At 44.1% G+C, this 16119-nt stretch overlaps 1 protein-coding gene across 1 annotated transcript in view; it reads right to left on the bottom strand.

Annotated features, from left to right (window-relative positions):
- Nucleotides 1-444: 444 nt before the first annotated feature.
- Nucleotides 445-16119, bottom strand: part of LOC143019515 (uncharacterized) — a 28282-nt gene continuing 12607 nt past the window's right edge. The window contains exon 2 of the mRNA XM_076175196.1: nt 445-1470. Within this exon, the coding sequence (XP_076031311.1) occupies nt 1245-1470 (226 nt within the window). The 3' untranslated portion in view covers nt 445-1244. The remainder of the gene's footprint in view (nt 1471-16119) is intronic.

Genomic DNA, 16119 nt, shown 5'->3' on the forward strand with positions numbered 1-16119 from the left:
ATATGTCCAAACAGATAGACAGTGACCAATATTAACAGCATTCAATTGGTAGTAGGTGGCGAGTAGTGTGGCTCTGTGGATGGGCACCCTTTCGAAGATAGGTAGAGCTTTGCATGTGAGTAGCATTTTGCTATGAAAGGGGCATAAGGCTTGGGCACTGTAAACGGTGTGAGATGTTGATGTAACGTAAATACATTCCATATTTTACGAGTGTTTTTAACCAATTTTATTTTATCGTGACCAAGCAAAAACGAATTATGTCCGATTAAGTATGAAAAAAATATATTGTATTTTCACTTGTCGATGGTTACACAATTTAAGGTAAGAATGTTAAAGGATTTAAATACCGTCACATTCAATGCGCTTGGGGAGAGTCCTTGGAAAATGAGAAATATGGTCAAAGCCCCCCCCCCAAAAAAAAAAAAACAAAAAAAAGAAAAGAAAACTAAAATACAGTAATTATAAGACATGTTTTATTGTTTTATAAATATTTATACGCAGCACAAATATGTTTACAGCAGTTGTTTTGTGACATGCATTTTCTTCTGTATCGTTCTCTATACTTTAATAGAACCTGATGTTGTACCCAAGGCCTTTCATTGTTTCTTTTAGTGTCTTCCGACCGCTGTCTAGGTCTACACACAAAATGAGTAGTCTCTCTTGCAGGTCTTTTGTGGTCCGCCGCACTTGCTTCTTCAGTCACTGTCCAACTGCATCATTTGCCAAATGTGTAGAAACGATGCACGCATCCTTCAGCAAACTCTCGATTGCAGCCCATATGGTTGAATGGGAGTATTCAACTAAATGTCTGAATGCGCGATTCCAATTTTCACATAAATTGTGTGTGCGGTCTTCATTTTCTATGGTAGCTCTGTGAACATTCCACTTCTCTGGGGGGAAATAAAAGAGGGATTCTTCTCAGACGAAGTAGCCCGTTTCTGTTGGCAATTCGACGGACTGTACATACAAATAAGAAAACAGTTTAGTTTGGGAATTAACTCAAAGATATATCTATTTCATTATATAGCATACACACATTACTCTAAATTATTTTTATACAATACCTGATATATAAGTTGCGTCGAAATAATCTACCACTTCTTCAAAATTGTCAGGTGTGTTGTCACGCAGGTAATCCATTCTTTTCTGGACCCGATCAAAAGGAAGAAAGGCCAGTCCGTCGAGCATTCCGCAGGAATGCTTCACTTCGTCGTCATCCTTAACTGCTAAGTGAGACCGAGAAACTAAATCTTACGCCATGTACTCTGAGCAAGATGGAAAAAACATCCTCGTTGAACAATATGCGGTCCTAGTGTCGTGTTGACGGCATTCATTGCTGCATGCTCAAAGACGGTAACAACTGTCGTTGGGTCCATGACGATGTTGAGTTCTTCAGCCTTGTCCAGAATAGCAGTTAGCATTTCTTCATAGGTTTCTTGGGATTTGCTTGTCAGGAAGGCACACACAAAACTAACGGCAGAATATAACGTATGAACATAAGAATAAAGGAGACTGCAAGAGACCATAAGGCCTACACTAGGCAGCTCAGTATCCATCACCACCTGTCATCCCCATCCATAAAGTTGTCTAATCGTTTTTTTTTTAAACAAATGATAGTTTCAGCGTTTATTACATGGTTACCAAGTTTATTCCATTCATTGACCACCCTATTAGTAAACCAATTCTTGCCTATTTCCTTCTTAAATCTAAATTTGTCCAGTTTATACCCATAACTGCGAGTCCTGTCCTGTTGTTTTATTATGATGACCTTGTTTGCATCACCCTTGCTATAACCTTTGATCCACTTGAACACTTCTATTAGATCACCCCGCACTCTGCGTCTTTCCAGAGGGTGTAAGTTAAGGTGCCTAAGCCTCTCTTCGTAAGGCAAATTTCTGAGTCCATGTATCATTTTGGTCATTCTTCTCTGTACTGATTCTAGTGAATTGATGTCCATTCTGTAGGACGTAAACCAAAACTGTACCGCATAGTCAAGGATGGGTCTAACTATCGCTAGATAGAGTTTAATAATTACCTCTACACTTCTATTCGTTACCGTCCTAGCAATGAATCCTAATGTTCTGTTAGCTTTATTTCTGGCGCTAATGTACTGCTTCCTGGTTTTAAGGTCCGGACTCACCAGAACTCCCAAGTCCCTCTCGCACTCAGATTCTTCTAAAAACGTGTTATCTAAGCTGTATCTATTTTCGGGGATGTGTAGCCCTACGTTTAACACACTACACTTAGAGGTATTGAAGTTCATTTGCCATTTCACCGACCATGTTAAAAAATTTATTAAGATCATCCTGCAGAATCTGGGCGTCGTCTCCTGACCTAATTAGGCGTCCTATTTTAGTGTCGTCCGCAAACTTACTAACATAACTATTCATCCAATCGTCTAAGTCGTTTATGTACATAATGAACAACAAGGGACCCAAAATCGAGCCTTGAGGGACCCCGCAAGTAACATTGCCCCACCTAGATTTTATTCCATTTATGGTGACCCGCTGTTTTCTCTTACTAATCCAAGCTCTAATCCATTCTAATACTTTTCCTCCTATGCCATAGGCTTTGATTTTATTTAGTAGTCTCTGGTGTGGCACCTTGTCGAACGCTTTGCTAAAGTCAAGGTAAATAACATCGTAATAATCATTGTTATATAATCTAGTGTAAAAGGATAGAAGATTAGTCACACATGACTTACACTGGGAGAAACCATGCTGTGAATCACGAATTAAATTATGTCCTTCGATGTGTTCACTGAGTCTATTTACTATTATTGATTCAAGCATTTTTCCTATAAACGATGTCAAACTGATTGGCCTGTAGTTACATATAGACGATCTATCTCCCTTCTTAAAAACAGGAGCAACGTTTGCTTGCCTCCAAGCAGTTGGCACATAACCAGTGTCTACAAATTTATTGAATATTTCAGTTAACTGGTCGCAGATTTCAAATTTACACTCCTTAAGAATTCTCGGAAAAATGTCATCTGGACCCGGAGATTTTGTAGCTTTAAGTTTTTCAATCTGCTTGACTACTTCTGTGGTATGAGTAGAACGCATGACTATTTCTATGGTAAGCGTCTCGCGTTGGGTCACGTGTTCCCGCGTTAAGCTGGCGGGGAGACGCGACCTAGCATGACCATTGTTCCCAGATGCGCGTCATCACGTGACCCAGATCCTAGCATCTGATTGGGGACTCGCTACGCTGAACCAGCAGGGCGACTAGCCCGCTCCGGACAATACGCAGATTATCTCTGACTACGCTACCAGGCGGTCGTGGTCAAGCAAGTGCTGGTTCAGGACACTAAAGAGTAAGTGTGATAGCATATTCACAGTGCCGATTAGTTCTCTCCCCCATTCAGCCTCCGACACACATATCATATTCTGTGCTACAAATAAAGAGCCAACATATTTCTACGTGTTTTAGTCATTGAGTCTAACCATTCGGACACTTTACCATAGTGGTGGCAAGCGGTGGTTAGAGTTTGACTAACTCGTGTATACGTACCCATTCCTATTACTCAGTGAACATACATACAAATGACAAAGTCCACACTCTCCAAATACTCAGTGCACATACAGGAGTGCTAGCTAGAGCTAGGCCGGTTATTTCTTTGCCATGTCGCGGCGTACGAGTGTACCCGTCAGCAACCAGGTGAGGGCACTGCAGGCGGCTGCAGATGTCCCAATATTCATTTCATCAGGGATAAATTATCATCCCACTACCAATCTGCCTGCTTGCACGGACGCGCAATCATGGCTCGCCCTGTTAGATGAAAGGTGGTCCTCCGAGATCCCGGAGGCTGACAAAATCGCCGTCACTCAGCAGAAAACTGCCGGTGATGCCACGATTGCCACTCGGTTAGCCAAAAGTGGGCATCCTGATGATTGGAACGCGTTCAAACTAGCGGTCCGCACTTTTTTCTACGCGCCCGCGTCGGCTGGCGCTTTAGCTGATCGTTTGGCGGAAGCAACTATGCATCCAGCCGAAACACTCACTTCATTCGCGCTTCGTCTGGCCGACATGGTCTCGGCCTACACGGTGTATCACCCAGAGCGCGATGAGTGGGCTAATTTTACTGCGGTAACCCGCATTAAACGGGCCCTCTCAATTCGGCACCACCCTGACCTCAGACCAGCAAGCGTCCATTGTTGCCATTCTCCATGCGGCCATTGACTATGCCCATCGGCATCCTGGTTCGGTTAAGACGGTGTACGCGGGCGGTGCCGATTCCCCTATGGCTTTGTACCCAGCCGCCCCTGCCGTGACCCACCAATATCCGGCCACAGACGTCTTTTCCCACTCAACTTCACAATCACATAACATTTCCACTGTACACAGAGTCCCAGGCTCTTCCTCTCCTCGCAATCTGCGAGAGTCAGAGACACCCTCTCGCTATTCGAAAGAGGTGGAGGTGCGCCCTCGCCATGAGCGAGAGATCGCAACGTGCCCTCACGAGGAAGCCATGCACTCGACTCACAGACATGGGGGACAAAGGAACGCGTGGAAGCGTCCCCGGGGCCGTGGTAATCGCAATAGGTGGCGTCCATACTGCACCCATTGCAAGAAAGCAGGACACGCGACTGATGTGTGTTATTATAGACCACGCGGTCGACCTACCACGTGTTGCAAGTCTTGCGGGGGTGTAGGGCAAATTCGGGAGACTGAGTTTAGTGTCGGTCACGAAGCTCAGAGGGGTCGTGCAGCAAGTGGCTCGTCAAAAAACGGCCAGCGCAGGAGTGTCCACAATCCAAGGTGACGGTTGAACAGCAGTCGGCAGTGACAATTGTTCACGTCGATTTAGCTAGCTCACGTACGCCGAGTGGAAGCTTAGCCATGGTCGCAGTTACCTTGTTAGAGCCACTCGCGCGTAAGTCTATTTGTGCCCTCTTGGACACGGGAGCGGCGGTGTCTCTTATCCATAAGAGCATTTTGCCTACCGCCATGGAAGGCTCCCAGGTCGGTACCACTAGAATCATAGTGGCCGACGGTTCGGAGATGCAAAATCTTGGCAAGGTAGATGTTCCCTTTGATCTAGCTGGTTTTTCGTTCCACCATCCTTTCTTTATCATCCCTGCTGACGGTTTGCCGGCCAAAATTATCTTAGGGTTTGATTTCCTCGCGGCTCACAAAGTGACATTGACGTTCAGTCCTTTAACATTCCAAGTTAAGGGCAAGGATATTCCCGTAATCCTTGCGGGGACGGCTCAGCACTCACCGCCATAAATCGCCGTGTGCGAGGAGCGTCATAGTTTCCAGCGGGAAAGTGAAACTCCCACTTTCCCGGTTAAGTCAATTGAACATCAGTGGGTGCCTGGGTTCTCAGGGGGAACCGTAGGATTGATGCTCGAGAGGGCAAACGAGCTCGCTCCCGCAGGTCAGGTTTTCTCGGCGCTGTTTACAGCACGCCCATATGCCGAAGGCGCCAACCTGCTCGGCCAGGGAGTAGTAGAGCTGATCAGGATGGAAGATGGCAAGGCATGGTGTAAAGTTCCATTCCTGAATTTGGGCCCGGACACCCATGAGGTTCGTAAGGACCAGGTGGTCGGAGACATTTCTCTCTTAGGGGAGATTGCGCTAATAGACGGTGGAACTAACGTCTCGGTGGGAATGGTCCAGGCGTCTAACGTAGTGGATGGCTCTCGCGTACACAAGTTACGTGTGGAAGTAGGGAAAATTTTCCCTAATAGACATGGCAGGGAAAGTATGGCTCTGACCTCTTTAGTGGTCAAATATGCCGATGTTTTTGCCTTACCGGGGGATCCACTTACCGTGACGCCTCACTTCCTACACGAGATTCGGACATTTGGACCGCCAGTCTACCGCAAATCTTATCCCTTCCCTGAGAAGTATAGAGGTGAGATTAGAGACCTCATTAGGGATATGCTCAGTAAGGGGATCATTCGCCCATCTCGTTCTCCTTACAATGCTCCTATTGTTCCGGTTGTGAAGAAGGACAAAACCCTTCGTCTTTGTCTTGATTTTCGTGCTCTAAATAGACACGTGGTTGATGATAGGTTCCCTCTCCCCCACATCGATTCGATGCTGCGCAGTCTCGGCTCCAGCGTCATTTTCTCTCTGCTTGACTTAAAGCAGGGTTATCTCCAGATCCCATTGATGGAGAGCAGCTGCGAGAAAACGGCATTCTCGACTCCCGAAGGGCATTACGAGTTCACGTCTCTGCCCTTCGGGTTAAAGGACGCTCCATCCTGTTTTCAAAGGGTGATGAACCAGGTACTAACGGGGCTGTTAGGGGTCAGTGCGATGGTGTACATGGACGATATAATTGTTCTGGGTACGTCCTGGGTCGACCACCTCAAGAATCTTGAGGATGTCCTTAGGAGGTTGCAAGAAGCAAACCTCTCATTGAGGCTGGAGAAATGTCATTTCTTCCAGAAGGAGGTCGCTTACCTAGGCCATGTAATATCCCAGGAAGGGATAAAGCCCCAGCCAGAGAAAGTCCGAGCCATCAAAGCTTTCCCCCGGCCAACGCGTCGGAAAGAGTTGCTTTCCTTTTTGGGATTGGCGGGATATTACCGCAAATTTATCCCGCACTTCGCGGCCATTTCGTTGCCCCTAATAGATATGACAAAGGGTGACGTCGCAGGGAAGCACAACAATCGTGTGCTTGGTGCATGGACACCTCCTCAATTGCATGCGTTTGAGTCCCTCAAGCATCATTTGTCGTCAACGGTGGTCCTTCCATACCCCAACTTTTCCAAACCGTTCTTACTCACCACCGATGCTAGTGCCTCGGCTATCGGGGGCGTGCTTCAGCAGGAGGGCGAAGGAGGTGCGAGACGTCCACTCTCGTACTTCAGTCGCACGCTGAACACGCATGAGAGACGGTACAGCACCGTGGAGAGAGAAGCGTTAGCGGCAGTGTACGGTCTCACGGTTAACCGCCCACTAATCATGGGCTATCCTGTCCGGTTGATGAGTGATCACAGGCCATTGGTCTGGCTCTTCACTGTTAAGGGCACAAACACTCGGATCCTCCGGTGGCAGATGACCATCGCCGACTTTGACATCCAGGTCGAGTACATACCTGGGAGACTCAACATTGTTGCGGACGCACTCTCTCGGATACGGGGGGCTGACCACCCTATAGATGACTTCATAGTTTCGGCCGTAACCACGGGTGGCCGAGGGAACTCATGCACAACTACTGAGGAGGATACCATCACCTGGAACCAGGTTGAGATCCGAAAGGATCAGGATACACACCCTGATTGGGGTCGAGTAAAACAGTACCTCAAAGGAGTGACGTCAGAAGTGCCAAAGATCCCGCGCCTAAGAGTGCCAATCGGGGATTTCCGACTCCTACCCGACGGACTCCTATATCATGCGCGTAGGAATGCATACCAGTTGGAAGAGCTTCGCCTGGTATGCCCTGATGGAGCAAAGGCGGCAGCGTTACGCATCGCCCATTCCCTTCCGATGGCCGGCCATGGCGGAATCCAAGTTACTCTGGAACGCCTACAGAAGTTTGCATTCTGGCCTAAGATGTCGGAGGATGTGAAGGATTTTATAAAAAAATGCAAAATCTGCATTACTTGCAAACCTTCCTATGACCTCCCAGCTCCACTTAGACAGTTTCCTGACGTGAAAGCTCCATTTGAGAGAGTGCACGTTGACCTCATTGGTCCACTAACCACCACGCTAACTGGTGCGAAGTACATCCTGACCGTAGTCGATGTACTAACCCGCTTCCTGGTCGCTGTACCTATTAATTCAAAGGAAGCGAGGACAGTAGCCCGTGCCTTTCTACAACACGTCCTGGCCATACATGGCGCTCCAAGGCAGGTAATCTCAGATGGCGGTGGTGAATTCATGAACGAGACGTTCAAAGAGGTGATGGCGATGGCAAACATCAGCCACCACAAAATCACCCCTATGCATCCCTCGAGTAATGGTATAGTGGAAAGGGTAAATGGTACAATAATTAAGATATTACGGTCCCTAGTACAGGATAATCAAACCGGCTGGGACCAGATGCTTCCTCTGGCGGTGTTGGCGTACAATTCCGCGTACCATAGAGTCCTCAGAGATTCCCCTCATTTCCTCCTTTTTCACAGAGACCCCGTCCTACCTATAACTGAGTTTACCAGGCCAAGTGCCCCTTGGTACAACGCCGAAAACCTTGCAGCCGAAACAATGGCGTTAGCAAATGCATGTTTCGATAGGTGCCAAAAGTTCATAGAGGCTGCCACTATTGACAGGCACACCAAACGGCCCAGGGCTAGAGTAAAGCAGCTTGCCCTTGGTGATAGAGTGTACGTAACTGCAAAACCTAGACAGGGGGTGTCAAAGAAACTGCAGCCATTATACCAAGGCCCCTATAGAGTAATCAGAAGGGTGAGCGATGTCATTTATGCCATCAAGCATATCAAGTCGGGACGTGAGTTCTGTGTCCACACGGACCGGATCAAACTCGAGGGCAATCTCTCTGTGTGTGAGAATAAAAACGTACGAAGAGCTTTCCCCACACATGAGCAAGAGGTTACAGACCTACTCCAGAGTAGCGAGTCTGACCCCTCCGAGTAATCACTCGTGAGAAGGATTCCAACCTACCATCATGGTAGAGACTTTCTCTTCACACCTGCCGTCATTTGGCAGCGATCAGGTGTATATTTTTTTCCCCTCGTTCTGAAATATTTCATGTAAATAATGGTTGTTGTATATACATATTTCTTAGGAGTGTTATCCACTCGTAACCCCCCCCCCCACTCTTCTGTGCAAAGTTTCTGCCGCTGCTCATTTTTACAGCTCTGCAAAGCATAAGTCTGTAGCAGGCAGCTAAATGCCTTGTGGCATGGAGCGGTTGGAGCTCCACAGCGCGTCGACAGGGTGAAGCAGCATCTTTCACGCACACGCACCAGGTTGACGGGAAGATACAGCCATGTGACCTCTCCGTGTACGTCCACGTAAGTTGGAACCTGTCATGTCCATACTTTTTTTCCCTTTTCAGTTGTGCACACATTTCCCCATTTGTGAAAACATCAATATACTTCCTTCGCACCCTGCCTCGGTTGCATGACAGCTAAACCCGCCCTCCCCTCTGGGACAAGATTCTGCTGTTGTTGTTTTTACAGGTTACCAGTCTCTGCTGGTCGTGGGACGTCGAACACCTCTCAGATGACGAGAGGGCTCAGCACCGCCAAGTGAAGGACACCAACCCCTTCTCATGACAACACCATCGCCTGCAGAGGGGCAGAAGCCCTTGTACCTTTATTTCCCATTTTTGTTTGTTTGTTATTTTTTTTCTTTCTTTTCGTTGGCATTTTGCCGCGGAGGGTTTTTTTTTTTTTATCGTAGTGATTGACGTAACTAGGCGACCCATTTTTGGTGGGCCACCTCTTTACATCGTACACATCGGTTTTTCCCTCACGCTGAATTGGTATTTGTGTTTCGGCGGCTGTCGCTGCCTTTTGTTGGCAGGGGGAGGGATGTGGTATGAGTAGAACGCATGACTATTTCTATGGTAAGCGTCTCGCGTTGGGTCACGTGTTCCCGCGTTAAGCTGGCGGGGAGACGCGACCTAGCGTGACCATTGTTCCCAGATGCGCGTCATCACGTGATCCAGATGCGCGTCATCACGTGACCCAGATCCTAGCATCTGATTGGGGACTCGCTACGCTGAACCAGCAGGGCGACTAGCCCGCTCCGGACAATACGCAGATTATCTCTGACTACGCTACCAGGCGGTCGTGGTCAAGCAAGTGCTGGTTCAGGACACGAAAGAGTAAGTGTGATAGCATATTCACAGTGCCGATTAGTTCTCTCCCCCATTCAGCCTCCGACACACATATCATATTCTGTGCTACAAATAAAGAGCCAACACATTTCTACGTGTTTTAGTCATTGAGCCTAACCATTCGGACACTTTACCATACTTCTACTTTGTTAATGCTGATATTAGATAGCCTACTTTCTTCATCCCCTCTAAAATCGGATCGCAGTCAGGTACTTTATCTAACCTCTCATTAGTAAACACCGATAGAAAATAATTGTTAAACTCCTCACTCATTTTTCCTTCGATTCTATCATGACACATTCATCGTTTTTAATTGGTCCTATTCTTTATCTTTTGTTCTATAGAGGTAAAAGAAACCCTTTGGGCTGGATTTTGCTTGACTGGCAACTTCAATTTCATAATTACGTTTCGCTGTACGTGTATTCCTTTTAACCAGCTTTGCCATTTCGTTATATCTTGATATAAGGTGCGATTCCCCGTTTTCTTTTTTTTATATTTACGTAAAGTCCTCTTTTCATTCCGATATCATGTTTCAATCTATCCGTCATCCATTTGGGAGTATTACTATTTTTTCCGTATTGACTTTAGGGAGACGAATGTGTTTTGTGCATTAATAATTAGATCAGTTAGAATGCTATACATTTCATCCAAATCGCTAATCTGAGTGTTGAGCCCTCGCCCTAAGTGACCTGACCCAAGGTATTCATATTACCCTCCGTGACCCGACCCCGAGTCATAACATGACCCCTAGTCACGCACCGAGACCCGACAATGTTCGAAACGTCCGCATGACATTTCGTATTCAATTTCAAATAGGTTTTTATATTGTCAAAGGTTGCTTTCCTGAAGTCTGGTACTTGGACGTTATTCGTACTTTTTCATTTTTCCCAAATAACATTAAATCTTATTTCTTGATGATCGCTAGAGCCTAGACTATCTCCTACTATTACGCTGCTAATTTGGTGCTCATTATTAGTAAAATTAAGTCCAGGGTATTATGTCCCCTCGTAGGATCGGTAATCAATTGTTTTAGGAAATTATCCTGCACCACATCTAGGAATTTCTTCGCTTCATGATCTATCAAAGTTACCCAGTCAATGTTTCTATAATTAAAATCTCCCATGATCACAACGTTTTTGTACTGGGACGTTTTGTGAATTACATGCATCTACTCGAAGAAAGTTGATGCAGTTTTAAAAGTGCCGTCCATATACCATGTGTCGGATTTGGCTAGATGACGCAGTCCATCCTCAGTTGCAAACACAATGATGCGGTTCTGTGCTTTGTTTCTATTGTCGTAGATGAGGAAAGGTTTAAAATCTGTTCCACCGGTCGTCTTCAATGGTCAGGTTTTCTAAGGCCGATGGTGCCCGTGGGCGCGCAGCTTGTCGTTTCCAACGGATGCTTCTTTTAACGGTGTCTAACTGACCAAGAGCCTGTCTTCCCCTGGTACTTATTCCATTCATGTGGTCAGTCTACATATCGCTGTGTCCTGGTCTTGTCTCCCATCAATGAGGATGAGATCCATGAATATACCACGTTAAGTAATAATGGATAAAATTAATTTTGTATATACTTGTTTACAGCAAAGTTTATTGAGTAATACTGTACAATTTTAATAATGGGTCCATTCATCTTCCATACTAATTACCTCACGCAGTCTTTCAGACAGAGGATACGATGTTCCTGACTAGGTGTGGTTTCCTTCGAACATAAGAACATAACATAAGAATGAAGGAGACTGCAATAGACCATAAGGCCTACACTAGGCAGCTCCGTATCCATCACCACCTCTCATCCCCATCCATAAAGTTGTCTAATCGTTTACTACATGGCTACTAAGTCTATTCCATTCGTCGACCATCCGATTAGTAAACCAATTCTTGCCTATTTCCTTCTTAAATCTAAATTCGTCCAGTTTAAATCTATTGCTCCGAGTCCTGCCCTGTTGTTTTATTATGATGACCTTGATTGCATCACCCTTGTTATAGTCTTTGATCCACTTGAACACCTCTATTAGATCACATCGCAATCTGCGTCTTTCCAGAGAGTGTAAGTTAAGGTGCCTAAGCCTCTCTTCGTAAGATAAATTTCCGAGTCCATGTATCATTTTGGTCATTCTTCTCTGTAATGATTCTAGTGAATTGATGTCCATTCTGTAGGACGGAGAACAAAACTGTAACACATAGTCAAGGATGGGTCTAACTATCACTAGATAGAATTTGATAATTACCTCTGCACTTCAATTCGTTACCGTCCTAGCAATGAAACCTAATGCTCTGTTAGCTTTATTCCTGGCGCTAATAGACTGTTTCCTGGTTTTAATATCCGGACTCACTAGAGCTCCTAAGTCTCTCTCGCACTCAGTTTTCTCTAAAAGCGTGCTATCTAAGTTATATCTATTTTCGGGGTTGCGTACCCCTACGTTTAACATGCTACACTTAGAGATATTGAAGTTCATTTGCCATTTCACCGACCATGTTAACTATTTGCAAAATCTCTGCGTCGCCTCCTGACCTAATTAGGCGTCCTATTTTAGTGTCGTTCGTAAACTTACAAACATCACTATTTATCCCATCGTCTAAGTCGTTTATGTACATAATGAACAACAAGGGACCCAAAATCGAGCCTTGAGGGACCCCGCTAGTAGCATTGCCTCTCCTAGATTTCACTCCATTTATGGTGACCTGCTGTTTTCTCCTACTAATCCAAGCTCTAATCCATTCTAACACTTTTCCTCCTATGCCATGGGTTTTGATTTTATTTAGTAGTCTCTAGTGTGGCACCTTGTCGAACGCCTTGCTTAAGTCAAGGTAAATAACATCGTAATTATTATTGTTATCTGACGCCTTATATACTTTTGTATAAAAGGATAGAAAATTAGTCACACACGACTTACCCTTGGAGAAACTATACCGTGAATCACGAATTAAATTATGTCTTTCGATGTGTTCTCTGAGTCTATTTACTATTATTGATTCAAGCATTTTTCCTATAAACGATGTCAAACTGATTGGCCTGTAGTTACATATAGACGATCTATCTCCCCCCTTAAAAACAGGAACAACGTTTGCTTGCCTCCAAGCAGTTGGCACAAAACCAGTGTCTACCGATTTATTAGATATTTCAGTTAACTGGTCGCAGATTTCAAATTTACACTCCTTAAGAATTCTCGGAAAAATGTCATCTGGACCCGGAGATTTTGTAGCTTTAAGTCTTTCAATCTGCTTGACTATTTCTACTTTACTAATACTGACATTAGATAGACTACTTTCTTCATCCCACTGAAAATCGGATCGCAGTCAGGTACTTTATCTAACCTCTCATTAGTAAACACTGAGAGAAAATATTTGTTAAACTCCTCACTCATTTTTTCCTCCGATTCTATCATGACACATTCATCGTTTTTAATTGGTTCTATTCTTTCTTTATTTTTTGTTCTATAGAAATGAAAGAAACTCTTTGGGTTGAATCTTGCTTGACTGGCAACCTCAATTTCATAATTACGTTTCGCTGTACGTGTATTCTTTTTTAACTAGCTTTGGCATTGCGTTATATGTTGATCTAAGGTGTGTTTCCCCGTTTTTTTTATATTTACGTAAAGTCCTCTTTTCATTCCGATCTTATGTTTCAATCTGTTCGTCATCCATTTGGGAGTATTACTATTTTCCCGTATTGACTTGAGGGGGGTAAATGTATTTTGTGCATTAATAATTAAATCAGTTAGATTACTATACATTTCATCCAAATCGCTGACCTGTCTGTTGAGCCCCGGCCCCCAAGTGACCTGACCCAAGGTATTCATATAACCCTCCGTGACCCGACCCCTGGTCATGTGCCAATACCTGATCGAGCCGATAATGTTCGAAACGTCCGAAACATTTCCTACGTGTACTTACCATATTTCCCCATAATTTTTCAATCGGGTTACGGTCATAACTCTTGCTGAGCCAGTCCAAGAGTTGCAGGTTCTCTTGACCTTCAAGCCATTGTTCTTGTCATAGCATCTAATAGGAACATCTATAGTGCAAGTTTTTAATAATTCTCTCATGGAGTTATGGGGAATTTTGGGTGGTGGGAAATCACTATGATGGTATACACAATCTAGGATGATATTAATGTTTCTTGTTACAGAGATTTCAGTGAAGAGGATTTGAGCTTCTACTGATGCTATGGAACCTCTGGCCACCTCTTCCCATCCCCCTCCACTCCTCCTCCCTACCCACCACATAACCCATTTCCTCATGTCACCTCCGAACAGATCAAAAGCCCAGAGATCACGGGTAGTCCGTTATTCACTTCACACCTTCCCAAGCGAAGGTCTTCCAGGGTCAAGATGCAACGGCCAGCCATTTAAATTAAGGAAACCTTTCACGTATAAAGTATTTAGAAGTAATTTTATTTACATCAAACCTAAAATGTAATTTTGCTGTTCAATTTGCAGAAATAATTTCACATATGTCAAAACTTAAATGTAATTCTAAACTGAATTTTAGATATAACCTTATATATGTCCAACTATTATTGTAATTCCAACTTTTATCACAAATATTTATTGTATGTTTAACACAGTAATACCAGAAGATGTCTTAATAAAGACAAAAGGTCGTAGTAATAAAATGAAAAACTATAAGGAATTGGTTTCTGCCCACCCTATCCAATGGAAGAGTATAATTAGGAAAATTTAAAACGCAAGAGAGAAAATCAATATATTCCAACATACTGTCGTATTTGATCAAACCTGCATTGAAAGAAAACCTGCTCCCAAAACACACACACACACACACACACACACACACACACACACACACACACACACACACACACACACACACACACACACACACACACACACACACACACACACACACACACACACACACACACACACACACACACACACACACACACACACACACACACACACACACACACACACACACACATATATATATATATATATATATACATATATATATGTATATACATATATATATATATGTATATACATATACATATATGTATATATATATACATATATATATATATACACATATGCATATATATACATATATACATATATATATATATATATATACATATATATCCTGCCGAGAGCTGACACCTTGACGTGATGGATAGGCTTGAGAATCTTATTGACTACAAAGTTATGTCGATAGAGAGAAAATCTCTGCAGGGTCACCTATATCAAACAGGTTTTGTAGGAGAGATCAGACAAAGAGCAGCTAACACACACAGTCGCAGGACCCAATGCTAAGTGGTACTTCCCTGATGGCGAACAGGGAATGTCCTGGACCATTGGGCACTCTATAGATATAGGACTTCACCGAATATAATAAGGTGACACCAAAGAAATATCTCACCAGAAACCAGTTGACAAGGAGGTAAGGTTACTGCCAACCTTCCTTCATAGCAAATATGAATAGCACAAGCAAAACAAAACCGGGCGTTCCTGTTGGATCACCGTCTCCTGAAGGTCCAACCGCATTGCCTCATATGCTTACGGGCAGAGTGCTATCGAATGTGAGTAAGTATTGTCTAAGCAAATCTAAGTCTTGGACATCAAGCAATATGAAGAAAATTAAAATCTATACTTACAACGTATGAACTCTCTCAGAAGACCACAGACTAGAGAGTTCAATGGAGGAACTAGACAACATCAAGTGGGACATCGTAGGACTGAGCGAAGTCCGAAGAGCGGAAAAAAAACCCTGATACAATTACAAGATGGTCACGACCTGTTCTACTAGTACAATAGAGGTAAGGACAAAGGAAAATCTAGTGGAGTAGGATTCTTGATAAACAGAGAAGTTGCTACTCATGTAGTCAAGTTCAGCAGTTTATCTGACAGGGTAGCTTGGATTGTAATTAGGCTGTGTAAAGGTACACTCTAAAAATAGTTCAGGTTTATGCCCAACTTCACAGAGTTCAGACGATGAAGTCCGTCTATAACGATTTAAGTCAGTTAATAGATCAAGAAAAAAGTAAGTTCGCTTTGGTAATAGGCAACTTTAATGCTAAAGTGGGTAAGAAGATGGGAGATGAGTTGTGCATTGGGAAGTTTGGAGTAGGTGAGAGAAATGACAGAGGCGAGATGTTAGTAAATTATGCAGAGAAGTACAACATGAGGACAATGAACACTTTCTTCCAAAAGCGCGTAAGTCGTAAATAGACCTGGAGAATTCCAAATGGAACAACAAAGACGAAGTATACTCCATATTAGGAGATGAGAGCAAGAGTGTTAGCAATGTTGAGACATTGTGACAGGTTTGAGGAAGGAGGAAGAGAAAGACACGGGTCTAGGGCCGAGTTTATTCCTAGGAATAAACTCGGCC

This window comes from Oratosquilla oratoria, chromosome 37, assembly GCF_046742065.1.
Source record: "Oratosquilla oratoria isolate Oo_2021 chromosome 37, ASM4674206v1, whole genome shotgun sequence".
NCBI lineage: Eukaryota > Metazoa > Arthropoda > Malacostraca > Stomatopoda > Squillidae > Oratosquilla > Oratosquilla oratoria.